Source organism: Coccinella septempunctata, chromosome 6 (genome assembly GCF_907165205.1).
Source record: "Coccinella septempunctata chromosome 6, icCocSept1.1, whole genome shotgun sequence".
In the NCBI taxonomy this organism is placed as follows: Eukaryota; Metazoa; Arthropoda; class Insecta; order Coleoptera; family Coccinellidae; genus Coccinella; species Coccinella septempunctata.
Window position 1 is genome coordinate 34,138,492 of NC_058194.1, and position 27,567 is coordinate 34,166,058.

Genomic DNA, 27,567 nt, shown 5'->3' on the forward strand with positions numbered 1-27,567 from the left:
CGGTATTTATTTTTTTGTGTACGATGTTTGCATCTATATTACATAATTCTTTTTGGTATTTAATTATACAATTTATCGTTGTTGTTAGCTGTCATTCTTGTTGTACTGATGAATTTCTTATATCTCTTGATTCCTACTTCATTAAAAATCCATTTCAGGATAGCTGTGTTGCAAGAAACTCATGTTCATCTATAGGGCGTTAAATCTCTCCGATTCCCACTTTTTAATCAACCTCAAATAACTAATTAGTCGTCAGTTTCTCGCTCGTGCAACTCCGAAAGATCGCGCAGCCCGAATCGGACGATCCGCAGTTTGAGACGTGCCCGGAGTTCAGTGCGTCCCGGACTATCTACCGGACTAGGTTGTCGCTCATTTTCAGGATACGGCGTGATTCGCGTACCTACAGACGACGTAGTGAACCTATCGGTTTTCAGAAAGTTCGCGTGTTAAATTCGCCTAGTTATTCGTCCGAGATTTTCCCAGGAAAGACGGTAATTTTTTTTATAATAGGTTGGGGGAAAGACTTCAATTTTTTGTGTGAACTTCAAGGCTTAACTTGGCATGTTTCGGATTGTACGATTCACCGTTTGTTCTATAATTTGGTGCCATTCTGAAGGTAGCTTTCTCATTCTTCTATAGGAGTCTTGGTCCCTATTGGTGAAAAACTCTTGATGCCAATTTTTTTATCACTAGGGAAGTTTTGCAATGCATAAAAGGCATGGTAATCGCTTCGTGATAGGTTCCACACTATATGCATCCAAACTAACCATCCAAATTCTATAGGTATTTTCACATATTTTCTCTGATACAATCAGCTCGTTTTTTCATTTTGCCCTATAATTTTTCCAGATGTTTCAATACTCATAGAAAATGTTTCCACAAATTCACAGAAGAAAATTCTTCGACAGAAGTGAACTGTTATAAGAAAAATAAATACATATGCAATGGTAAAATACGTACAACCATTAAGAAAACAAGAGCTTGATACAACTGGTAGATGCTGGTTTAAAAGTGAACAAAAGTTCATAGTTTCTTCCCTGAAACAGTCCACTCTTTCAGTCATTCATTCATTCATTGCTGTATCCCGTCACCGACTGTTACAGAGTGTGTTCCCTCCTGTGACTGAAGAGACCCAACCGTGACCTTTCAGTCAAATGAAGCAGCCTTTCATCTTTTTTTTCCATCAGATATTCTTCCCTAGCTATTCTCCTTGCTTTTATCATCTGTTTTTCATATACAGGGTAAGTCTTTGATTAGTACAAATATTTTAACAGTAGATTCTTGAGGTAAAAAAAAAACACTTTTTTCCTATACCATTTTTCCGATTCAGTCCTGATAAAAAGATATAGCCATTTTGAGTTTTCGTAATGAGCTGTGCCACCTCTGGGAGAACAAAATTACCTATAGAATATTTAAGTAAATCTGTGACACTACACATCTGTGGATCTTTTAAACAGAGTTGCATTCAGCCCAAAGTACTAAATTTTCCGAATATAACAGATATTTTTTATTTTTGAGCATCAAATTACTTGAAAACGGCACATTATACGAGAAAATATGAAGGATACTTTTATTTCATAAAACGTTCACATATTCATTTGATAGCGTCCAACCTAGTTTCAAGAGTTGGGTTCTTTAAATTTTTGGCACTTTTATGGTACGTAATGGTCATAATGAGATAACTGGAAGACTTGGATGATATCATGTGTTCGAAAAAGATTCTTCAAATGAATGAAAAAACTATATTTCGAAGTTCATTCCATTCGATAAAACCGTTTGTGAGAACTAAGTAGGTATAATATTTTTATGGTTTTTCAACAGCCTGTATCTCTTAAACCGAGCCGATTAGGAAAAAATGGTATGGGAAAAAAGTATTTCTTTTGACCTCAAGAATCCACTGTTAAAATATTAGTCTCTTTGGTAGAATTTCCTGCCTCCCAAGAATAAAAGGCAAAGCTTCCTTTAGGAGGTCACAATTTTCGACAATTTTTCTATAGACGACGTACAGTGAGGCTTTTACAATCTTCGATCTACCTAATGCGGAAAATTTTCAACACATTTTTATTGAAATCATCGTTGTTATCAAGTAGGCTATGCGATTTCAAAGATTTCGTCAATCTCCTAGGATTTTTGATATCTAAACTTGGGTTACGAATATTTTCGAAGGCTGGCTTATGGGTGATAATGATCTGGGAGATAAGACTGACTAGTATACTTCGACAGTTCACCCGCTGCATCATCTCTGGAAAAATCTCCCGGAGAATTCGAGTTACCAACTGAAAATCGCAAACATTCCCACCTACCCCGTCCCAGATTCAAATTTCCTGCGGAACCCCATTTCCCTATAATCTGATCCACGAGGTGCGGATCCGGTTATTCCTCGATCGTTCCTTTCTTCGTCTCTGACGTTGACGAAGATAAGAATTGGAACTTTCAGTCGTTATTTCGGCTACGGTCATATCGTTGTCGCTCCTTGCCGAGAAATATATAGGGAAAGTTTCGACAGTTGGACAGACCGTTAATCTTAATTAAATGGACGGGAGAATATGAGTTTGGTCGTTTATATGTGGGGGAATGGTTGTCAAGGTGTGATGCAGAGATTTTGAATCCTACTCTCAAGGTGTTAAAGAGCGGAGATGAGGAATTTTAGGGGTGGTTTTAGAATTTTATCGGAGGATTGTTCAATACTGGTTTCAGGATAGAAAAACTTTTTTGAAAATCTTCATTTGGCAACTAGGAATTGATGCCGACAACTTTATCTGATGATCCATCCACATCTGTCTCTTCTTATCTAAATATTCCTTTGCCATTTTCACCCCAAAATTTTTCAGTTTCCATTCTGAGTTAAGTACCTATAATATCCTGAAAAAAAAGTATCTCTGAAAAGTTTAGTTTACAAGCTTTTGCTAGGCCTTTTGAGAACAGTATTAGAGGTTGATACTGAATGGAATAAATTGAGTAAAGAATCGTACATTTTTCCAGCTTCTAGCCCCTATAGAATTATCCTAAGGGTTGAAAATTTGAGGCATGTACTAAAAATCTCAAGTTTTTTGAGTCTCAACAGATCAAAAATATAATTTATTTGCATAACTCCTCATTTCTTGTTCAGAAGAACGATATTGTATAGCCCAAATGTCCAAAATCTTTCAATTATCAGAAGAAAATGATCTCAAACAATTGGTGGCTTCCTTTTCTCAGTCAGCCATAAAGGAAAAATCTTTTGACCCTGAAAATTGGTCTGTCAACTTCATTGTCTTTCCTATCCAAATGAGAGCATCTCAATATACAAGTAAATTTTTTCCAATAATCAACAAAGGTGCCCCTTAATTTTCCTTCATCCCATTCTTAGTGAAAAACTAATTATTTTTGATTCTGCAGGTACTGCTTCGATAATCCCAGGTAGAATCTACAGACATGTGCGTTCTTAGTGTGGTGTTCTTGAAGTGAAAAGTCTAGGAACTCCCCTTCTGTGTTTTTTCGCTGTGATAAGTGTGAACTACCTGCCATGTTGGCCTGCTACATGTTCCTCCTTCTGATGGTTTTCGCTGACGCCAGAGATACCTACGAAAAAATAGGTGAGTGAGCTTAATACTCTTATATATTATACAGGGTGTACTAGTCAATGAAAATAATCGAACAAGATTCTATTTTATGAATCCTGAAAGACCTCTTTTCCTGACTGCTTGTTTTTGTATGGAGTAGTCCTAATTGGTAGTGTTGGCTTGAAATTGTTCACCCGCTCGATCAAGAAACGCAAAGCGGTTTCGTCTGGCCCTGTTACGAGGAGGAAATTGGAAAACGGAGAAGGCTTCCGAAGGACAACGGGTCCTAGAGGAGACTCCCTACCAAACATAAATCAGGCGAAACAACTACCTGTATGGAGATGATGTCCTGGGCCTGGTCTCTTGCGGTCAGCTCTATCGCGGATAATAGGGGAGAGTCGTGCAGGGCGTATAATTATAGCCGAAACGAGGGTGAACACCCCTGTCCTTTATTTGATAGAGTTTGGTAGGAATCGGGGTCATCCTAGTGTCGTTTTGGCGAAGAACAATGGATGGTGTCCTTATGAGGCTGTTTCCATTTTCCTACGGCCTAATTCTGTTTGATCGTTATCTTTTTCGTTCACTCGAATTTATTCATATAAGGAACAGGGACGTATTTATATAATAGAACAAGATTTCGAAGAAAAATCTGTTTTTAATGTTTTTTTTGTGTCTCGATCTAAAATTCGATAGAAATCAATAGTATTGTGCATGTTAAACGTTGCTCGACCAATCTGAATCGGAACGCGAAGGCTGAACGGTCCATATTCGAACTATAAAACTCATCTGACCGTGGTTATTTCCAAAAGATCCCGTCCTTCACCGAACAAAAATTTTCCGGGAATTTCACGCTCCGCCCGTCAGAGAGTAGCTCTCAGTGGATATACAAATATGGATATCCTCGAGAAAACCACCCGAGACCTTCGGGTAATAAAAGGGGGCTTCTCAGAAAACCTCGGAACGACTTTTCTGCCTCGGCTGTTCAGTTGGACTCCGGGTATACGTCACATCGATCCCCGTGAAAGACCATCGGACCGGATTCTTCCGGGAAAGAATCCTCGAATCAATTTTCGGGACGTCCAGCGTGAGTTGAGATGATCGAATTGATATTTCCAGGGAGAAGAGGGTTGGAAATGTTGATTTTAGTTTTTCTTGATATCAACTCGGTTGTGGTTCGCTGAAGGAATGGGTTCATGGCCGGAGTGGATCTGATAGAAAAAAAAACCCAGGCCAAGCACACATTGTTGTTGTAATAAATTAAATATCTCTGGGTGATTTGTTCGCAAAGGGTTTGCGATCAATTTCAGATGATTATTATTGTAGATATCGAGCAACTGAACAGGTGAAAATGCAATTACTTACCCCAAAGGACTTAAGAAGAATCTCCACTGGTCTGGTAGAGGTTCCAAAGGAAAGAGAAACAGAGAACTAACCTTCTTTCCGTAGAAGTTTCGTGGTTATCACCTAACTGATACAGAAGACATAAGACACTCCACTCAAAGTTGCTCATTATCACTCTGGTTCATTTAATATGTATGATTTCACAATAATATAGATGAGACATGGTACGATAACTTAAAAATATTCAGGAGCGTTCAGCGATGGAATTATTATTGTTATCGTTATCATGATTGATAGTGGTAGAGTTTGTCTCCTGTCCGCAAGTCGTCGCTAGCAACTGGGACAAACACGATTCAGGCAACTTTCACGACCGTCCGGTGTTCTCTTTTCTATGTCAGTGAGTTGAAATCTCCCAGAAGTCATTCAAAAACTGCTTCGATACTCTCAACAAAAGGGAGGCTTTCTCCTGCGAGAAACCAACGACTCGGAATGACGGCCTGGTGCGGGAATAACAAACATCTGCAGGAGAGGCGTACAACCCTCCCGACGACATCTTTCGAGTTAAATTGGCCGAATTAATACATGGGAACACCCGAAAGTGTGATTCTTTTGAAATTCAAATCCGCCTGTTTTGCATGGGTTTCCGCATTAACTACGAATGTTGCCCCGGGGAAAAAACCGCCGTCTACGTCGCGGCGCTGCTGAATTGCAGATGACGAATTCCGGGGATGGGAGGCTGAGGAGGAGGAGGAGCACCTCCCGATCTTGGGGGTTTTCCGATTGTTGCTCCGGGTAGGCTCCGGTAAGTGGCACTTTAAGGGTCGGGCTTCGGACCTTTTTCGACGTTTTGCGAGTGTGAGAATTCGGACCAGAAGCAGGTTGTCTGATGTTGCGAAAAGGTGTTTTTTCGCTGAGGGTCCGTACACTTAAATTCTCTAGAAATAGCCCAAAAATATAATAGAATTTTCAAGGTATTGTTTGAACTTTGTGATTAATCAAATGATAAGTTTATAATGAGAAAAAAGGATTATTCTCTAGTGATGTAAAACATTTCACGAATAGAGAATGGATAAAAAAGACTTTCATATGCAAAATTCAAGGGTTTGATGTTGTACCACTAGGGGTTGAACCGATATAGACGTTTTTTTATGTTTGTCTGTTAATTCTTTGTCATCTAGTGGAGTTTCACTGAATGTTTTCGGTGTTTCAATCAGTTTTGATCTGGATCTGGGTAAAGTGAAGAAGAATCTGGTTTGGTGAGAAATATTTCCTATCTTTGAACAGATATTCCAGCTGATCAAGCATCAAGGAGATTAGTTTCCCTCCCTTGCTAGCAATGGCTATGCTTTCTTTCATCAGGTGATCTAGGAGTTTCCTTCATCTTCTCCCAAAATCTACCCTCGTCGTTTTCTGCTAGACCCATTCTCAATAAGTGCTTCTTGAGATGACAATTGCCTGTAACGAATCTAGTGAAGAAATTAACTCAACTCAACTCAACTCAACGAAAAAGAGTGAATTTAATCACTATCTTTAAGGGGAAGTAATACCTCAAGGATCTCTATTCAAAAACGGCATTCACTAGTTCCTAATTTACGCTTTCAATTTCTTACGTGAAGCCTTGATTTTTTTTTAATTGAAGTTAAAGAACGTCTTGATGTCACCTCGTCTAATTTTTTTCAGTTCAGTTGTTTTTCTATGAGAAAAGAAAACCTTGAACTTTGTTTTCAAATCATTTTGTGACATATTTCGATAAGAATAACGAAGAGTTGACATCGGCGATTCAATTGTTTATATATTGCGAAGATTTTCATAGCGATATATGATAAAATTACGCTGAAATTCAGGAATACTCCTAATATTGCCTCTCACGTGGTAATTTTTACTTTTCAACTGACTCAGTACGTAATTCAGGCTAATTTAAAGATGTGACACATTTTCTTATTTGGGGTAGCATCCGTAAAGCAACCAATGTCGATCATCTTGATCTCGAACCGTATGTACCTACTACTTCCCCTTAATGTAGCTCAACAGTTTCTTGAGTGACTACACTATTGTCAACCAGTATCTTAGGTAATTATCGAATCTTCGAATTCTCACAAATCTTCATTTGGAAGCTGTGGGTAATTAATCTCCATGAAATGAGTGGAATTTATTGCTTAGTTTCAGTTGCAAAATGGCGAATGCACAAACCTCTAATTCTACTTCTTGTATGCTCGTTTGCACCAACATATTCAGGACAGATTTAACATTAAAGCCCACTATTCCTCTTCAGGTCCTGTCGTCATAATTGGAATATCAGAAATAAGTGGAATTTTGACTTCAAATAATCGATTATGGAAAATTCGATGATTTATTGGCCTATTTCCATTATTTTGGCTCGTTTTCTTCAACGTTTCCGCGCACATTCTCTAGCCTTTTCTAGGGAATCAAGGAGCCTGTCTCGAATTCGCATAATTCACTGGATTTCAAGTCAAATAATGCTGTAAAATAGATATTGTTCCAGTAATTCTCCGAATGGAGAAACCAAAAGACGCATTGCCCCACGTCGTGCTCGCATTTCTCATTCGATTTCTGCAATTTCAGCGCCTGTAATAAAGGCCCCTTTTCCCCAATCCCCTCCTCCATCCGTTCTCTCGCGATCAAAGGCCGACTTATTGAAATTATAGCTCGAATCCTTTTACACAAACGTCAGGCCGGCGTCCCGGAATTCCAACGAATCCTCCGCGATGTTTCCCACTTACCGATACGTCGCATTTGCAAGTATAATGCGAACGGAGGAATGCGAATTTCTCGGAAAGAACGACGCGGGAGGGCGCTGTGTGTGTGGGGGTGCGTGTGTGCTAGGGGGACAAATTTAATCGACCCTTATTGGACGTGGCGAGCATTCCGCAGCCGGCGGAGGAGCCGTTGGTCCATATATCAGAAGAGGCGACGAAGTGATGGCCATTATTTTCGAATTCGGTCCGGATATCACGTGACGGCATTTCCGGTCTCTCCTTAGATTCGCAGAGTGTATTACCGGACGGATTGTAGTTGCGAACGGTGAACGATTGAGCAATTTATTCCGTTTCCTGAATTATGTATGAGAGAAGGCGGCAGATTGCGTTGGAAAATTCACTTCTTCCATAGGAACGCGGTTATTGGATTAATGTGGATGGTCAGCGTTAACCGTTTCGCGAAAATTCATCTTGGCGGGGAAAATGAAATTCGACTGAGGTAGTTTTCCATGGCCATTATGCTCGTCTGTTGCAATTCAATTTTGGTTCACGTTTGTCCTGTTATTGGAACTGATACATATTCTAACATTCAATCACGAAAAATTTAACGATTAGGAGAATTGAAATCAATTCCTGCTTCTCCAAGAAATAGCATTTAAACGACATTGTTGTTTCAGAGACTTACGAGTACAGATTCTGTGGGAAATGGGATGAAACTCTCATTCACCTGTTGATAGAATGTCACACCATTGCTAGCCAATGCAAAAATGCTTTGGATGATAAACTATATGTAATGTAGATAATTTATTGTCCTCACAATGATGATGTACGAGGATACATTGAAAAATTCTTAGCCTACTATAGAACCAAACAAATTTCAATGTCAAAAATATTTTATTACTCATATACTCACATATTGTCCTCTTACTTGAATACATTTATTACAGTGAACCTGCAACGTCTCTAGATCTTTCGAAAAAAAAAATGTTTCTTGTTGCTCTGCAAACCAGACCTCCACAGCTTTTATTACCTCCTCGTTGGGAGAAAATTTACGACCTTTTAAACTTTTTTTCAGTTGAGGAAAGAGATGATAGTCGGATGGAGCCAAATCTGGTGAATAAGGGGGTGTTCTAGTAATTCAAACCCTAATTCACGAATTTTTTGCATGGCAACATGAGATTTGTGAGCAGGGGCGTTGTCCTGCAAAAACAAAACACATTTCGATACCTTTCCGCGTCTTTTCTCTTTAATTTTTTCACGTAGAGTGGTCAGTAACGTCGAATAGTAATCACCGGTTATTGTTTTACCCTTATCCAAAAAATCAATCTTGATTACTCAATGGCAATCCCAAAAAAATGCAGCAATAACTTTTCCAGCAGATTTTTGGACACGAAACTTCTTAGGACTTGGAGAACCAGAGTGTCGCCATTCCATCGATTGTTGCTTTGTTTCTGGATCGTAGAAATGTACCCAAGCCTCATCCATAGTAACAATTCGGTTTAAGAAGTCTACATCGTTTTCAAATCGAGCACAGATCGAACGCGATACTTCTACCCTTGCACGCTTTTGGTCAACATTCAAATATTTGGGGATCTATTTTACAGCAATTATTATCATGTCCAAATTGACGTGAACTATGATGAACAAATTGAAATAAAATAAAACAGAGAAAACTAGGTCTAATACTGACACAAAAAGCCTTGCCACTGCTCAGATAGCTTTGCATTTGGGACTCGTATTCTACAATTATAGTTGAATTAACTATGCCATAAGAAACCATAAACCAAGCGATAATAAAAGTTAATTTGAACTCCCAATTACTTTCCAAAATTCCAAAAAAATAAAAATTTTAAGGGCAATTCATGCAAAAATGAAGACATCTTCCATTCCCCAGACTTCGTTAATAAATTACCCGACTCATAACCTCCTCCCTTAATGACCGTACCGACTAATCCGCGGTCCAAAAATGGTCCAAAGATCAGGCTGACGCTGAGGAATGTAATTCGGTGCCCTTCTGGTCACCGTGCGATCGAGAGGTCCCAGAGATATTCAAATTTAATTTGGGACGAACCACCCCACGCAGGCTCCTCCGGGGACAACACCCTCTCACGTAACGGGGTAGTTTGATGAAATTTGGGAAGTTTGGGGTGACGGTATCAAAAGTTTGGCTAATATATTTTCCTTCTCGTGAAAATTCAGGTGGTGCTGTCGTTTTCCGATCCTGATTGTCCAATGCTTAGGGCTTGGAAGGTGGGAGGGTGATGGTATCGGAGATTGGAAGATATCTGTTAGATTTAAACAAGTTTTCATCAATCAACGATTCGTTCTTCCATATTTCTTGTTAGTACTTATTCAAACACATCTCCAATTCTTTTTTCTAACATCATTCTCTCAGAGAAATTCATCCAGTTCATCTACTGGACCCCTATTCATTTCTTCATGTAGGAAAACTCCCTAAGGCCTCGTTTTCCTGAATGAAAAAAGATGCTGTTCTTCAGCCACATCAGCTGCTCCTTATCTGGCCGAGCAGTTTTCATTTGTAGGGTGCTAACGAACCTTATCCTGTATTCTGGAAGATCCTTGCTACGCCAGAATATTTCTTCGCGTTATTACACCAAACGGACATGGATTTCGATCTGTTCTCTACGAGGGACCATCGTGGTTGCCTTTTGAATACTAAACTGGTGGAATTTCAGGACTTCCAGATGAGTCCTGGAGAAGATGTAAATTGGAAAAAGTGGAGGTTTGATAAGACTTCATTTCCTCATTTAACTTTACGTATATTTTAAAGCTTTCATGAGATTATATTCAAAATATATACGTAAATCCATGGTTCGAGAATAAATCTTTCTCTCAGTCAGGAATCCCAAAGAGACAAAGTACCTACTTTTCGTTTCACACAGCCCTATTTTAGCGATGGAACATCAGAGATTCCCCAAAGTGTTCCTATAGGTCTGGGGACCCCATTACTTCGAACAATTTCAATGAGTGTCCGTTAAAGTTTAGAAGCAATTTTAGGGTTCATTAACTACAGGCCTTTATTTGCATAGGTAAAATGTAACGGTGAGATCTTCGGGACAAGTTTTAATTAACCCGGAAAAATTGGTTGCCCTACTTCCTGTCTTTCTGGCTGGTATAGTACAGGAATTGCCCGAAGGGATAGTTTCAACGTCTATCGAATTATGAAATCATGATGATTACTCAAGGTAATATTGTTCATTTAGGACATACAAAAAGTTATAGGTGCTTCTTCATTCGAAGCTTTTTCACTAGTTGGCAACAGATTTCATGTCATTCAAGTACTTTCATCGTATTTACTTCTTCAGCCTTTATTTCTGCTAAATAACTACTGGTTTAGTACACAGTATCTGCTCTTCGAATAGAACCTTTTGATGTGATAGCTTATCCTCACTAGGAAATCAGTATTATATATTCAATAATCAAGTGGATATCTGCTGCTGATTCAATCACTTGGCTTTGATGAGAATCTGCTGATCCAGTGAGGTAAAATAAGATGATTCATTATCCAGGACTTTTGGAGATGAACAGGAGTAGTATTCTCATCAAATCATGAAAAAAATCAAAGATTCAGTTATTTGATTGTAAGTAGAATCTGCTGGTTCGGTGTTTTACTCATAACTAGAATATACTGATTTATTCACTACTAGGATCATGTGAGATGAATTTGAAAGAATAGTAATGAGCTGGTAAGAAGAATCTGCTGGTTTAGTACACAGTATCTGCTCTTCGAGTAGAACCTTTTGATGTGATAGCTTATCCTCACTAGGAAATCAGTATTATGTATTCAATAATCAAGTGGATATCTGCTGCTGATTCAATCACTTGGCTTTAATGAGAATCTGCTGATCCAGTGAGGTAAAATATGGTGATTCATGAGTCAGGACTTTTGGAGATGAATAGAAGTAGGATTTGGGAAGGATAGTCTCATCAAATCATAAAAAATTCAAAGATTCAGATATTGGATTGTGAGTAGAATCTGCTGGTTCAGTGATTTACTCATAAGTAGAGTATACTGATTTATTCACTACTAGGATCATGTGAGATGAATTTGAAAGAATAGTAATGAGCTGGTAAGAAGAATCTGCTGGTTTTCTAGATTGATTTTTATAGAGAGCGGTGAGGAAAATTACTACTCTTCTGGTGGATGTGAACTAGTAGTATATATAGTGAATCTGTTATCTGTGATTCGATTGAATCTGCTGGTTCATTGAGTAGGTACCTGGGAAGTAGAATATGGTGGTTTATTCATTAGTAGAATCTTGGGAGATGAATCTGGTGGTACCTGAGAAGTATGAGAAGAATTGTCTGCTTTTTCTACTGATCAGCTAGATTTAATTGGGAAAAAAATCACCAATTTTTTGGTGTGGATAGGAACTAGTGGTAGATTTTCAGAATGACAGGCTGTTCGAGTCCTTCATGGAGATAGAGATTTGGTTGTCTATGATTTAGTGATCCTATTGTAAGTAGAATCTTTTGGTTCAGTCATCAACTCAGAACTGCTAGTTCTAGGATTTTTTCACTCGATGAATCTGTTAGGTTGCTGCAGTGAGTTTCTCCTGAGAAGAATCTGCTGGTTTTTGGCATTACCCATCAATTTCTAAGTTGATTGTGTGCGTGAAAGGTTGTGTACTTCGATGGAGAATCTGCTGGTTCAGAGATGAACGTCTGAGGTTGTTCTGCTGGTTTTGCCGGATTATTCATCTATTATGATGGGAAAATAATGGCGATGTGTTCTGTGCTACCCTTTGCTGTCGTTGGAGCCCATCGGAGAGCGGATATCGACGAGTGTAGCGCAAAAATCTGACTGTAAAGGACGGCGGATGCAATTGTTCCAGATTCCGAGCCGAAAATGCCAGAACGGCCTGCATAAATAACGTCCTATTCGCCCTGCGGGACCTGAATAAAAATGAACGTCCGACCGGCTCTCTCCTCTTTAAAACACACGCGACTTATATGACGTCGTAAATCTTCCAGGCGAGCCGGTACGTGTGTGGGGCGAGCCGAGGTTTCGGCCCTTCGTTCCTTTGTTTTCGGCCGCTTTTTCGGATTTTTAATTAAATTTTCCTGCGTGCGTGAGGTCGATCCGGTCGAAAAATCGCGCGGAGATTACGGGGGATTTTTCCGGGTCCGGTAAGGTTGCGGAAAGGTGGCAAATTTGGCAGAGGTCGGGTTGTTTTTGAGGAAATTAACACTCTGAAGATTAACGGGGGTGATTCTGTATGACAAATGTCGTTTTTTTATGGCCGTTTTGAAATGAATCGTCCGGACATTTATATTGCAGGGCGATTTGAAGCGAAAGTGGAGTTCAGATGTTGGAAAAACTAGACGATCAAGGCAAACTTTCCTCACATAAATATTTCCAGTTGAATCAATGTAAATAGCAAAATTTTTCAGTTAAGAGAACCTCGGGTGGCTAATTTTCAGTTGGCTACTGCTAAAATTATCGAAATAAACCAGAAACATCTGTAGAAGGCTCAATCTTCATATAACTCCCTGTAGCATCTGAAGTTTCTGAATTTTTCCTTCGATTTATTTGTCCCTGTATAAGGAAAGACTATTTTTCCTTTCTGAACTAACCTAATACGTATAACGCTACAATTTCATAGTGATTTTTATAATGTTCACTTCATCATTGATGAAAAACACGAAAGTATCATGATCCTTTGGAAAAGGATGTCCGAATTCTGTATTTTCATATTTTCGGACGTGTTCTAGACCTCAAAATATGGATTGAAGAACAAGGAGCACCGATCTGCATATACTATTGAAAAAATGTGAAAGAAATTCCCCGCACAATCCGTGCGATGAATTTATTATGACGGAAAGAGCCAACATTCGTAAAATGACATTAAATTAAAGTACATGAAGAAAATGGAACTGCATTTGCGATTGCCGCCCTGATAATGTCGGGGTTGTGGTAATGTTCAGCAATTTATTTTCGTGATGTGGACACATTACCCCCGATTGTCGGATTTACTTTGGGAGCTTATTTTACGCGCAGCGTCGTTTTTTGACGCCCATAAAATTTACGAGGTTGTCCCTTTGTGTTTCCGAAGGTTTTCGATGATAATTCGCTTCTGACGCTTGGGTACTGGAAATTCGGGAATAATTTCATGTCCAAGACCTCGAATTGACCTTAAATCAAATGTATATATTATCGTTTACTCCCTGAATCACAAAACGTCCTGAAAAAATGCTTGGATGAACCCAGGGTAGCCTGCTTGTGAGCCTTACATGTTTGATGAACAATTTACTTTACCACGTTAGATAAAGTATTAATTACTTGGCGAAAAGGCGCCTGTTCTCTTCGTGCCAACGAGAATTGTCAGTACCCAACAGCCTCTTGAATTTCACAAAGTTGCGAGGCGAGTTGACATCGGCCAACATTTTCTCGAAACTGCTGAATTATTACGAGGTACAGGAGGGTTAAGTCGCAATGCTGGAAACCACAATAAGCCGGCAAATAATGGCCGTCGCCCGGGAATACACAAAGTTCAATAATAAAACTCCACGGAAAGTCTCCGTATACAGGAATAATACGTTTTAATGTACTTCCTCCAGACGTCGGACAGAATTAAACTTACGTTCCGAGGGTTCATAAATATGAATGGCCCTCCACTATACACACTATTAAATGATTCATGAATTATTCCGGAAGGGAAACTTTTTCGCCCCGCTCACGCCCTAGAAGGAAATGCTTTCGCACTTAAGAAGTTAATTTGGGGGATAAATGTTAAGTAGGGAATTAGTCACTTCTGGTTCATTGTTTTCGGATCTTCGGAGCGGGGATCATAACTTTCGGAGATGACGTTAATGCTCTTCAGCGATTAATGTCTACCAGAAAGAAACAACGATCTTTATGAATTAACGAGCGTCATAATATTCCAGGGAGATTCCAACTCATTTTGGCCAGGAAAGAAAGCAAAGTTTCTCATCGATACTGTGTAACTTCTGAAGATATGTACGTTGTTATTTTTACTAATAATACCTTGCCAGATGAAGAAGAGTAGAAGCATCCCAAGACACAGATTAGAGAGCTCAAGTGGGTAGGAAAACATGCTCATACAAGCAAGCCCAATGGTATGTGACACGTGAACATTCACCTTGGAAATAAATGAACATTTTTTGGGAATATCGGTTTACCAAAAAGCAATTTAAAACGTTCTGTATACGACACCCACTGTTCGTTTTCACCTCGAGTGTGAGTAACGTCCAGTGACATAATAGGAAAAGACCGGAAACGCGATATCGACCAACCAGGAGCGCGAACGCGACGTAGAAAACCGAATTTCACCACCTTAACAGATTGTCGAAACCCTATGCCACCCTCGCGTTCTTTCCGCCCCTGAATATTCATGCGGATCTCGATATAACGAACAATTATTATTAATAAACAGGAGCGTCGCCTGATGATGTTGGGCGCGAAACGCGGTGGGGCTTAATTGAATTTCGGGCCTGAAAAAATTCCCTCGGCTGATTGGTTTCCGCGAAAATGGAAAAAAAGTTGGTTGTGCGAAAGGTGCGGGCCGCGTTTTCATTATTTCGGCGGCGGCGTGAAAATTGCCGAGGGTTGAAGATGGGATTGTGCGAATCTAGTTTTTAGGCTCATAGTGGGGTTAACGCATTTCGCAAATTGGTTATTTCCACTCAGATTTTAGGCTATGGAGCAAAGAAAGCTTCTGCCACTTCAATATGATCCTATATCCATTTCTTACTATACATATACTAAGTGGTAAGAGAAAGAGAACATCTAGTGGTAATAAATGGATAATTAGAAGATTCTAGGAATATACAGGCTCAAGTAAGTGTATGAAACGAACAGTTTTTAACCATATCCTCACGAACAAAGTGAGTAAGCGATGATAAATTGTGTTTAGTCCTCATACAATAAGTTGTGAAGAGATACTGTACTGTTTATCGGCCCAGAGGTTTTGGACTCACTTCATACCATCCTACCCCTCAATCCTAGGCACTGAAGCGACATAGAAAAAATGTGAGATATTGTGGGACGGTCAGCCAATTTACCTCATTCTCCACAAACACTGAGACACAAATACATCTTTTAATAATTCATTGATACTGCGTTTTCTTTAAGTGTATAATTCGAAATGATCAACCACCAAGATGGCCAAGATCTTCGACGTTTCCCGAATCAGGAAATCCACATATATCCGGTTTAGGTTGGCCAAAAACGGAAAATCTTCCATCTTAACCTATATCGATCTGAAGGCGGCTTTTCGTTCTCCATTATAGCGGAGTCAGCCCGCTACAAATCCAGCCAAGAACGTCACAAAGGCCCGCCGTCGGCAATAAACCCCATTGATCCACCTATTTCTTGTTTTTAATCACGGAAAATGACAACCATTCCGCTCTAACAATTTATCTGTTTTCCGCAGGAAATTAAAGCCGAACGGGGCGACAAACGCCCGAAATAAATAAGCCGAGGCGCATCCACATAAATCAGGCCATTATAATAGTCCGAAAACGTGTTTTTTCCCGGTTCGCGGATAGACGAAAAGCTATGACGTTAGTGGGAAAACGAGAAGAAGCGGAGTGATTTAGGGAACGTGACCTGTTTTCGCGACAGCCTCATTTGTGCCGCAGCCGGATAGTTTGGGAATTAAGTTTTTCCTGCGCCATATCGCATTCTAGCTGAAATTGCGGTCTTGTTCGCGGTTTTTCGATGCCTCATGTTTCATCCACGGCTCGGGGGTTTTAGGAGAGGTTATTAGGTGGAGGATAAGAAACTTCAAAACCTTTATGTGGGTCTCTCAGTTGCTGAACTGCCAAGCAGAGATTTATAGCCGGATTTGTCGATCTACTTGCTGAAAAATTACTTTACAGTTTGCCTCATTTTCCATCATTGCACTGTCTGGAAAATTATGCTCTGGTATCCCTTGGATGAGAACTAGATATACTCCTCAAGCATCGAAGAGCAACCTCACATATGACATAAGGCACTATTCTCTGGGTTTACCTTGTTTATGCCTAGAGTATACTTTTTTATCTTATTGTACAGATGTATTCAAGAGTGAAAAGATGCTCACCATTTGTGAGTAGAAAATACAAAGGCCTGCTTAGTGCCCTAAGGAAACTGGTGGTACCGAAACAAGTGTTAACAACCACATATATATAAGTGAAGCTTATCAGTTTCTAATTCTGCTTTTTCATCAAGCTACAACTACAGCATTATTTGCTTTGGTTTGCAATGGTTAGACATTCTGTCAACAGATAATTAGAGTTTCTTCTTCTCACCACAAAATCTGCGTTCATCAGTTTCTGCTAGATTTATTTTCATTAGGTGCTTCCTGAGGAGACAATGCCTTTCAGTTAACTCAGAAGAAATTGAGTAGAAATCGAAGGAATACAGCCGTATGTAGTTGGAACATCATACCACAGTATACAAACGAAATTTCATTTCCCATTTCTCGAAAAATTGCAGTCGACTCGACGATATTTCCTCCAGATTGAATTCACCGGACTTCTCGAATCGTCGATAAAAAATTACGTATCCAACTTTCCCCAGACCAGACGACTACATTTTCTTGGATTCCGTGGCGCCTACAGAATAGTTGTTTTCTTCCCTACCGATGAATTATCGTCTTTTCCGGTTTCAAAGGGATTCATTGACCGTTAATTTCGGGCGTCCTCAGTTTTTCCGAGTCGGAAAAGTTTTTCCGGGCTGGAAAAACACTCGGTTCTTCCTGTTGAGATTCCCCGCCGAGTATTAATAACGACGATTTCTTTGACAGAGGGAAAAGGAGCGGACAGACAAGAGTGTTTTTGCCATCCGCGGGAATTTTCTTTGAAGCGCGCAAAAAAAGGGGATTTGTTCCGAGTGGAATTTTTTTTCGACGAGGAGAAGAATTTAGATTATTTTTGTTTTCGGGAAGTGGGTACTCTACGCCTCTTCCGGTTGTTCAGCTATTTGGGCATTGGGAGAGATTAGATAAAAATATTCTTATGACATCATATTCTTATATGCTATGCAGAAACTTTTAGATTTTCAAAGAATTTTCTGGAATGATCGGGTCCTGTAAGATTCAGTCTAAGATATTCTCTTTGGACTCCTCCTTGTCTGGAAACTATTTCTTGTAGGATTATAACAAACCCTCGCAGAACACAAAGTATTGAAATTATTCATTTTGGGAAATAAATCACATTTAGTGAAAAATTTCCGAAAAATTTACCAATTTTGAGGAGCTGTAGTAGCCAGAAATAAAAGAATGGACAAATGCTTAATTTTCAGTGATAGATTGATCCTTTGCGAATGAAAAAAACCACATTTCATTAATCTACCGAGAACAGTTCAGATTTTATGATTTTTTCCGCGAAGGTCCAAAATGTCCAATTTTCCACCGACCATAACTTGAAAAATAAATTTTTTAAAAAATATCTATTTGCATATTCGTGTTCTACGCCCTCGAATTAGTCGACAGTATAAATTTGGTTGCGATCGGAGACCAAAAATATTTTTCGAAAAATCACAATTTTTCCATACATATATGTATGGAAAATTTGAAAAATTTTTGATCTCCCCGATTTCCACCAAAAATTAATTGTTTACTGAATCGAAGGCGTAGATTACGAATATGCAAACAGAATTCAGATGGAAGGATTAGTTTTCAAGTTATGGTCGATAGAAAATCCGAAATTTTGGACCTTCGCGAAAAAAATCATAAAATCTAAACTGTTGGCGGTAGTTGAATGGAAGTTGGTTCTTCCTATTCGCAAATAACCATTCTATCACCAAAAAATCAGTTTATGTTCAGTTCGAAGTTGACCAATTCTAAACACTCAAGAAAAGAAGATGGTTACTGCTATAACAACCATTCCAGGACAAATGGATATACTGCAGGATATTTTGGACATCAACTCACTTTGAAGAGAGATTCACCTATCACCTTGAGATTCTGAACCGAAATACCTAAATATAAAACAAACCATCGGACGACATCTCTCTCGAAGAAGAGGGTAGAATATGAAAACAGCGTGCTTCCTTTTCATTCGAAAAGACAATGCCATTTGGATGAGTGCCGAACTGCTGACTAAGCACTTCTCCGGGATCAACCTTATATATTTCGCGAATGTGCCTCCGTATAGGACAGTCCCAGCGGACGCACTTTAATTAAAACGAAAGTGCTAATGGAGGGCTTCGGGGTCAGCAAGATCCGTATCTTCACGGTAAGAAAGTGATAAAACAGAAATTTGGCGAGACCTGAGAGGGAGAGCGGCCAAGTGCCTCCGTAAATGGTTTTTGCCACTTTCGGAAAATGGCCGTTTCCACGCTTTAATTCCATTATCAGGATGGGAGGCGGAAAAACGACTTTACACGACGACATGTTAGTCCCTTCGTGAAACTACGCTAAACTGCTATAAGACGGATGACTGAGAAATATTGAAAAAGTTAATTGTGGTCGTGGAGGCAGAGATGGTTTTTCAGCATCTGCAAGTTTTCGATCTACGTATGAACCACCCATGGAGTTAGTGGCGATTATGTTATAAGCTTTCCATGCAAGGAAAACATGACATCTTCAACAATATCACCAAAGAATTTATGTGATCAGAGAGGTCCTGCTATGGGCATGATAAAAATTATTCATTACAAGTGGAACATAAAGCCGGAATGTTCATTAATAGCTCAAATATTTTCCGATACCAATGTACATAGATTATATGGACCTAATGGAAAATTAGCTTGAAGCTATATTATGTACCTATTGTTTTCCCTTTAACCTTTACCTCAGAGAAACCAACGTAAGTTGGTGTTTTGCATTGAATGAAGACCATTGAACATCAGATTGGAAAAGTTTTGTTAGGTATTCGAAACGCTGGAAAAATTGTAGTATAATCAACAATGGATTATGAAACAAGGTTATAAGTCTTCGAATATAAAAAGTAACTTTTTGATCAAATTCTAAACGAAATGAGTTATTGCAAGGAAATTAAAGTATAAAGACCTTCATCTCAAGGTGAATTAAACTGAGTGCATTCTTCTGTATGACGGCTTGATTTATACCAGACTTCTACACTTTTATAACATGGATAATTTACCTGATTAAGTATTCCATTCAATGTACATCGAAATTGACATGGGAATCCACATTCCTGTGAATGCAGCAAATTACTTCCCGGTAGCCTGAAGCTTCTTCTCTGGAATGGCACAATTATCGATCTTATTCCGGCGAAGATCTACAAGATTGACACTAATCGTCCATCTGGAGATAAAAAGAGGACAATTACGAGAGAGCTCCTCGACTCCGGAACACCGGAGCTGCTGGGGAGAGGGAATAAACATCTTCCGTGGCCATCCAGATAAGAAGGGCGAGTTTAGAGTCATCTATTATCACGAATCTGCCGAATAATCGCTAGGGCGTAGTTGATTCGGGAGTAGAACAGGAGCGACAAAAGAGACGCGAATGAAAAGATGAAGGATTTTGAGGAAACTCCAGAAAATAACGAGGTTTTTTAGGGGTTGAAGAAGGAAGTCAAAAGGGTTGGTTGAGAAGAATTTCAGTGTATTATTTCTTGGCTTTCGAAGGAAATGGAACGCCAAATACTAGCTTGAATTCAGCAGCAGCTATAGCTAATGATAAAGCATAAGATTATGCTATTAAACATTATTCTCCAAATTCTCTCTTGGGATCGAACATTTTTCAACGTTGCGCCATCTATTTCTAACAAGTTTTCACACTATCCCGATTCCCAATTTCGGATGCTTCCGACATTGGGAATATAACTTCCTTCCTAGTCATAAAATATAGTTTAACTTAAGTTTGTGTGGCGAGGAAAATCGCGATCGATAGGGGAAACTTGGTGGTACAAGAGGGAGTGAAAGTGAAGTCTAGCAAGTTTCAACAGTATGTTATCGGTTGTTCATTATTGCCAAGCTCAAGGAGAAGAAAGTATGAAATCACTTGGTGTTCTCTCTTGTTGATATAAAATGATTAGAGTTCTACTGACTGATTTTCACTACTACAGATGGTTGCATGGTAGTCCTACCTTTCTCTCCGATGGAAGAGGCTTTCCATGTGGGACAGAACGAAAATTTGCGCTCTGGATCGATATGAAAATTGCGGGTTCAACACAATCTATCGGTAGAAAACAGCTTTGCTCTAATTTTCCTGGTCCACAAAGTGATGCGAACCCATTGATGTACATCACTGCCCGCAATAATTGATGATTTTGTGTTTCACATTTCGATATCGGACCCGAACCGATAAATCTGGCTGGCACAGCAATAATAATTATCTGTACTCTCTATTAAGCCGCGAGATGTCAGCACGCGATAGGTTGTGTCGGAAACACATAACCACCGGTTATTTGAATATCGATGTGTAATCGTAGGCGAGTAGGCGAGATAACAGAAGTGACTTTGCGGATAAGACCCTGAAATGATGAAACATGATTGTTTTCCGATTCGAAACTTGCAGGACCCTAGAAATATATGTGGAATAAAATATCGAATTTTCATCGAGCTCTGTGCAACCGTTCGGTGTTGACGAATTTTCAACTGACCCCATCTTTTTGGGGATTTTTCGAAGGTCACCTTTCGAAAGGATTTTCTCCTAGAAAAATAATTGTAGATGTAAATGTTATACCTATTCTGAAAGAGGAACTCTTTTAGTAAAAAATCTGAGAACTACAGCTATCTCGAAGCAACCGTTCGGTCTTGACGAATTTTTAACTGACCCCATCTTTTTGGGAATTTTTCAAAACTCAATTTCGAGAAGATTTTCTCCTAGAAAAATAATCGCAGATATAAATGTTATACCTATTCTGAAAAAGCAACTCTTCTAGTAAAAAATCTGAGAACTACAGCGATCTCGAGGCATCTGTTCGATCTTGACGAATTTTTAACTGATCCCATCTTTTTGGGAATTTTTCGAAGGTCACCTTTCGAGTGGATTATATCACAGAAAAATTATCACAGTTCGGAAAGTGATACATATTCCGAAGAAGCAACTCTTTTAGTATCTAATCTGAGAACCACAGCGATCTAGGTACAACCGTTCGGTCTTGACGAATTTTTAACTGACCCCATCTTTTTGGACATTTTTCGAAGGTCACCTTTCGAGTGGATTATCTTCCAGAAAAATTATCACAGATCGAAAAGTGATACACATTCCGAAGCAGCAACTCTTTTAGTATCTAATCTGAGAACCACAGCGATCTAGAAGCAACCGTTCGGTCTTGACGAATTTTTAATTGACTCTATCATTTTGGGAATTTTTCGAAATTCACCTTTCGAGTAGATAATCTTCCAGAAAAACCATCACAGATCGGAAAATGATGCACATTCCGAAAAAGCAACTCTTCCAGTTATAAATCTGAGAATTACAGCGATTTAAAAGCAACCGTTCGGTCTTGACGAAGTTTTAACTGACCCAATCTTTTTGGGAATTTTTCGACACACTTATCTCTCAGAAAAATCATCGTAAAGCTTGAGGTGATACATATTCCAAAACAACAACTGTTCTATTATGAAGACATTGAAACGATCGTGGACGATATCAATAAATGAAATGGTAGTTCCTCATAGCTCAGTATTGTGACCTATGGTCTCTCTAATCGTTATCTTTATGAGTCGAACGAAAACATATTCAGAGCTTTCTGAATGACAAAATTCTCTTTCTTTCTTCAGCAATGGAGGACCTTTAAGTGTCACATAGCCTTCGTACTTTTTAGAATGAATAGGTGAAGTGTGTATAATATTAGCATTCTCTGTAACAGCGTTTTCAGAGGAAATCTCCTTTCGCTATGCTTCAATAGGCCTAGAATCCAGGTCCATCGAAGTTAATCTTGAAAAAACCGTTTCTCCTGAATCTACAATGATGGAAACCGTAGCCAGCCCCGCCATATGACCCGAGAACAACCCGATTCATTCGGTGGTCGTTACCACCCCGTCCGCATCCGAGGTCTCCATAAAAAAACACGGACTCGTCTTACTCGCAATCGGAATGAATCCATTCAGAGACGTAATAAACCAGGAACGAGGAAACCGTCCGGGATTACAGACATATCTTCTCGCGTTGATGGTTGTTTGCGGATAAGAATGAAAAATAGCGGCTTGTCGTAATAATATTCTCTTCATCTCCCGCGTTTCCATTAGCGACGAGAAAGGAACTTTTATGGGGGCCCCGAGCGACCGCTTCCACCAGACGAGATGACTCGACGAACGGGGGGATAGGTGGGGTTAATTGTGATGCTCGATTTTATTGTTCGTTCGCCGACTTTGTCCCGTTGGGAGGGTGGAGATTTTTCAATTCCGACAACGGGGCTCTTTCATAGGCGGTGGCGATCCCCTGGGCTCCGTGGTCGGGATGCTGGGTGGGTATTTCAATGCGCCAGGGGGTATCCACAAATTTACATTTAAAGGACTTCGGCGTTTGAATTTGACGAATTTTTCACTTGATTACGATATTGTGTTCCCTTGGATCAGGTCGAGGAAGGTTATACGTCTATAGGTGAATGTTCAATTTGTTGCCACTAATAGGATATGAAGGAGATTATATCCTCGTGAAAATGAATCGAGAATAACAATAAATCAAACGGAGAAGACTTTTTTCCTGTCAGTGAAATTTTGCGTGAGTTGCAAATTGCCGGATGCGCCAACCGTAAGAGACGAAATTATTCAAATTCCGAACAAAAATTAATTTTTTTAGCTTTATCACCCCTGGTCATTTTTTTCACTAAATCGAGGTCGTTCATCACGAATATGCAGTTGGATTTTTTCTAGCATCAGTAGTTTAGGAAAAAAATCACTTTTAGTGGAAAATTCCGAAAAAATTGGTCAAATTTGAGGAGCTGTAGCAGACAGAGAAAGAGCATTGAAGATGAGCTGATTTTTGTCGTGATAGATTGGTTCCTTGCGATCCGAAAAAGCCAAATTTTATCGATCTACCGCCAACAGTTTAGATTTTATGATTTTTTCCGCGAAGGTCCAAAATTTCCGATTTTCGATCGACCATAACTTGAACACTAAACCTCTCAGCAGAATTTGGTTTGCATATTCGTACTCTACGCCCTCGATTTAGTGAATACTCCAATTTTTGTGGAAATCGTAGAGATAGAAAATTTTTCGAATTTATGGAAAAAATTGCGATTTTTCGAAAAATATTTTTGGTCTCCGATCGTAACAAAATTTATATTGTTGACTAATTCGAGGGCGTAGAACATGAATATGCAAACAAATATTTTTTAGAAAATTTATTTTTGAAGTTATGGTCGATGGAAAAGCATGAATTTTAGACCTTCGAGAAAAAAATCATAAATTCTAAACTGTTCGCGGTAGATGAATGAAATAAGGTTTTTTCTACTCGCAAGGAATCAGTCTGTCATAAAAAAAATCAGCTTATCTTCAATGCTTTTTTTCTGTCTGCTACAGTTCCTCATATTTGACCAATTTTTTCGGAATTTTCCACTAAAAGTATTTTTTCTCCCAGATTATTGATCCTAGGAAAAATCTAACTGCATATTCGTATTGACCTCGATTTAGTGAAAAAAATGACCAGGGGTGATAAAGCTAAAAAAATAAATTTCTGTTCGGAATAATTTCGTCTCTTACGGTTGGCGCATTCGGCAATTTGCAACTCATGGAAAATTTTACTGTGAAGACACAAAGTCTTCTCCATCTGATTTATTGTAATTCTCGATTCATTTGTTCGAAAATATAACCGCTTCCATACCTTCCTATTAGTAGCAACAAATTGGACATTTACCTATCAACTTTGAGGAGCTGAAACAGTCAGAAAAGAGGCACTGGGGACATAAGCTGATATTTTTCTTGGTAATAGATTGGTAATACATAAAGTATTATTTATTCACTGAGAAATGCAACCAATTCATCCTTTCGTCTTCAATCCCAGTTTCCAGCATTTCAAGATCTAATCCAGCACCACAAACATCCCAAATTGCATCCATCCACTCCTATCCCAAAAACGACGAGTAAAAATCGTTATAATACATCAATTTCCATCCAGAGACAATCGATGCAAACGCTCGAACTTCCTCCATAAATCGTGGAAGCCTCGAACTCCATTTTCCCGTTCACATATGTATCTCTTGACGAACCGTACGTTTTCCGGCAGCTATTTATGCGGAACCGGAGCCAAGAAACCTCCGGCCACTGTTTTCAGACCACCCCGTACCCGCAGTTACGCCCGGAATCAGCATGCATAGGTTAAACGAGCCCGAAAAATTTCCCGTGTTTCCTTTTTTCGTATCGGGTGGGTGGGTTCCATTTTCGATTGAACAGGGCTGGGTTTTATCCTGTGCGAGTGGTCGTACGACCTAGAGTAAACAGCCCGACGCCGAGATAAAGTCTAGGGAACTATTTCACGCTCGTCGTCCCCGTATTTTTACCCGGAAAGGCAGTTTCACCTCCATTTGCCCGGATGAACGCGGGTTTTATTGTTCGTAGAGAGAATTTCTTGTAGAATTTGTGTAAATAGCTATGTGAAACTGGCACCACCAAATGCGAATTTTGAAACAAAAATTTAAGGTTCGTTTGTCCATCGTTAAAAATTCGTCAAGACCGAACAGTTGCGCCGAGACGGATGAAATTTTCAGATTTATCACGAGAAGAGTTGCTTTTTCAGAATATGTATCACATTTTTATCTACGGTTACTTTTATTGAGGGATAAACGACTCGAATGCTGACCTTCGAAAAATCCTGAAAAAGCTGGGTTCAGATAAAAATTCATCAAGATCGAACGGTTGCATCTGAATGGATGAAATTTTCAGATTCATTACTAGAAGAGTTTCTCTTTCAGAATATGTATCACATTTTCATCTACGGTTACTTTTACTGAGAGATAAACGACTTGCAAGCTGACCTTCGAAAAACCCTGAAAAAGATGGGCTCAGTTAAAAATTAATCAAGACTGAACGGTTCCGCCTATATGAATGAAACAGTCAGATTTATTACTGAAAGAGTTTCTCTTTCAGAATATGTATCACATCTCTATCTGCGGATACTTTTATCGAGAGATAAACGACTCGAAACCTGACCTTTGAAAATTCCTGAAAAAGATGGGTTCAGTTAAAAATTCGTCAAGACTGAACGGTTGCGCCGAGTTGGATGAAATTCTCAGATTTAATACAAGAAGAGTTGCTCTTCCAGAATATGTATCGCATTTCTATGTGCGGTTACTTTTATTGAGAGATAAACGACTCGCCAGCTGACCTTCGAAAATTCATGAAAGAGATGGGTTCAGTTAAAAATTCGTCAAGACTGAACGGTTGCACCTAGATGGATGAAATTCTCAGATTTATTACTAGAAGAGTTGCTCTTCCAGAACATGTATCACATTTCCATCTGCGGTTACTTTTATTGAGAGATAAACGACTCGCCAGCTGACTTTCGAAAAATCATGAAAGAGATGGGTTCAGTTAAAAATTCGTCAAGACCGAACGGTTGCACCTAGATGGATGAAATTCTCAGATTTATTGCTAGAAGAGTTGCTCTTTCAGAATATGTATCACATCCCCATCTGCGGTTACTTTTATTGAGAGATAAACGACTCGCAAGAGGACCTTCAAAAAATCCTGGAAAAGTTCAGTTAACAATTCGTCAAGACCGAATGGTTGCACCTAGATGGATGAAATTCTCAGATTTATTACTAGAAGAGTTGCTCTTCCAGAATATGTATATATTCAAAGGAATAATTAGGTGATTGTTGGGGTGTACTACAACCTTTCAAAGCATTATATACAAAATGAGCCTACTCGATATCGAGTGATCGCCTTCAACGATAATGAGTTGGATGATTACTTCAGAAGTCCCTTTATTGGAAAGAGAACGCTTGCGACAAGTTCAGTAATCGGTTATCGAACTGAATATTAATGTTGCGTCAATCCTTATCGACCGGTAAGCGGCGTTAACAAAAACCGAAAACGTCGAGTATCGGGAAAATGACCTATACCGCGTTCTTTGATCTCATTGCGGCCCCCGAGCCGGCCGAAACCGGATTTCACATTTCCCTGCCACTTGACCGCCGCGGCGACATCAAAAGCATCCCTAGAAATTAGAGAGAAAAAAGGGGAGCGAACGCCGGAAATCAATTCGTTCAAACGAGTGTTTCGCGTGTCGGAAACAGAGGTACCTCTGTTTGCATATCTGCTCGGTCGTCCGTCGGGGCGAATTTTCATGAAAATTAATGAATAATAATGTTTTTATCCGGGTATCCGGTCCGAATGACGTCCCCGATTGGTTCGGACGATCGGTAATTGTCCCCGATTCCGAACCGAGATACGAATGAGCTACGGCCTTAAACCGCTTATCGGAGGCGGTCGGTTTAATTCGATGAAAAATCATTCGATTCTTCTGGAATTCGGAATTGGATGAAATATCGGGTTCCTTCTGGAAATATGACGATGCTGGAATGATGTGGGACACACAAACTTACTGTGTGACGTCGTGAAGTTCCATTCATCATTAGTTTACCCATATAAAAAGCTGTGCTTTTGCCAAATACTAGGAGTATTGAAAAATTCTTAGCCTACTACATAATCAAACAGAAATTCTATGTCAAAATATTTTATTACTCAACATATTCTCCTCTTGATTGGATACATTTAGTACAGCGAACCTGGAACGTCTGTAGACCTTTTAAAAGAAATGTTTCTTCTTGCTCTGCAAACCAGACCTCCACAGCTTTTATAACCTCCTCGTTGGAAGAAAATTTACGACCTTTTGAACTTTTTTTCAGTTGAGGAAAGAGATGATAGTCGGATGCAACCAAATCTGTTGAATAAGGGGGGTGTTCTAGTAATTCAAACCTTAAATCACGAATTTTTGCATGGCAACATGAGATTTGTGTGCAGGGGCGTTGTCCTGCAAAAACAAAACACCTTTGGATAGCTTTCCGCGTCTTTTCTCCTAAATTTTTTCCCGTTGAGTGGTCAGTAATGTCGGATAGTAATCTCCGGTTATTGTTCTACC

The 27,567-nt window shown here is 39.4% G+C and overlaps 1 protein-coding gene across 1 annotated transcript in view; it reads left to right on the top strand.

The window, feature by feature from the left end:
• Window positions 1–320: 320 nt before the first annotated feature.
• The window catches only part of LOC123315171 (acid sphingomyelinase-like phosphodiesterase 3b), a 127,310-nt gene continuing 100,063 nt past the window's right edge, over window positions 321–27,567 (top strand). The window contains exons 1-2 of the mRNA XM_044900766.1: window positions 321–491; window positions 3,379–3,575. Of these exons, the coding sequence (XP_044756701.1) occupies window positions 3,506–3,575 (70 nt within the window). The 5' untranslated portion in view covers window positions 321–491; window positions 3,379–3,505. The remainder of the gene's footprint in view (window positions 492–3,378; window positions 3,576–27,567) is intronic.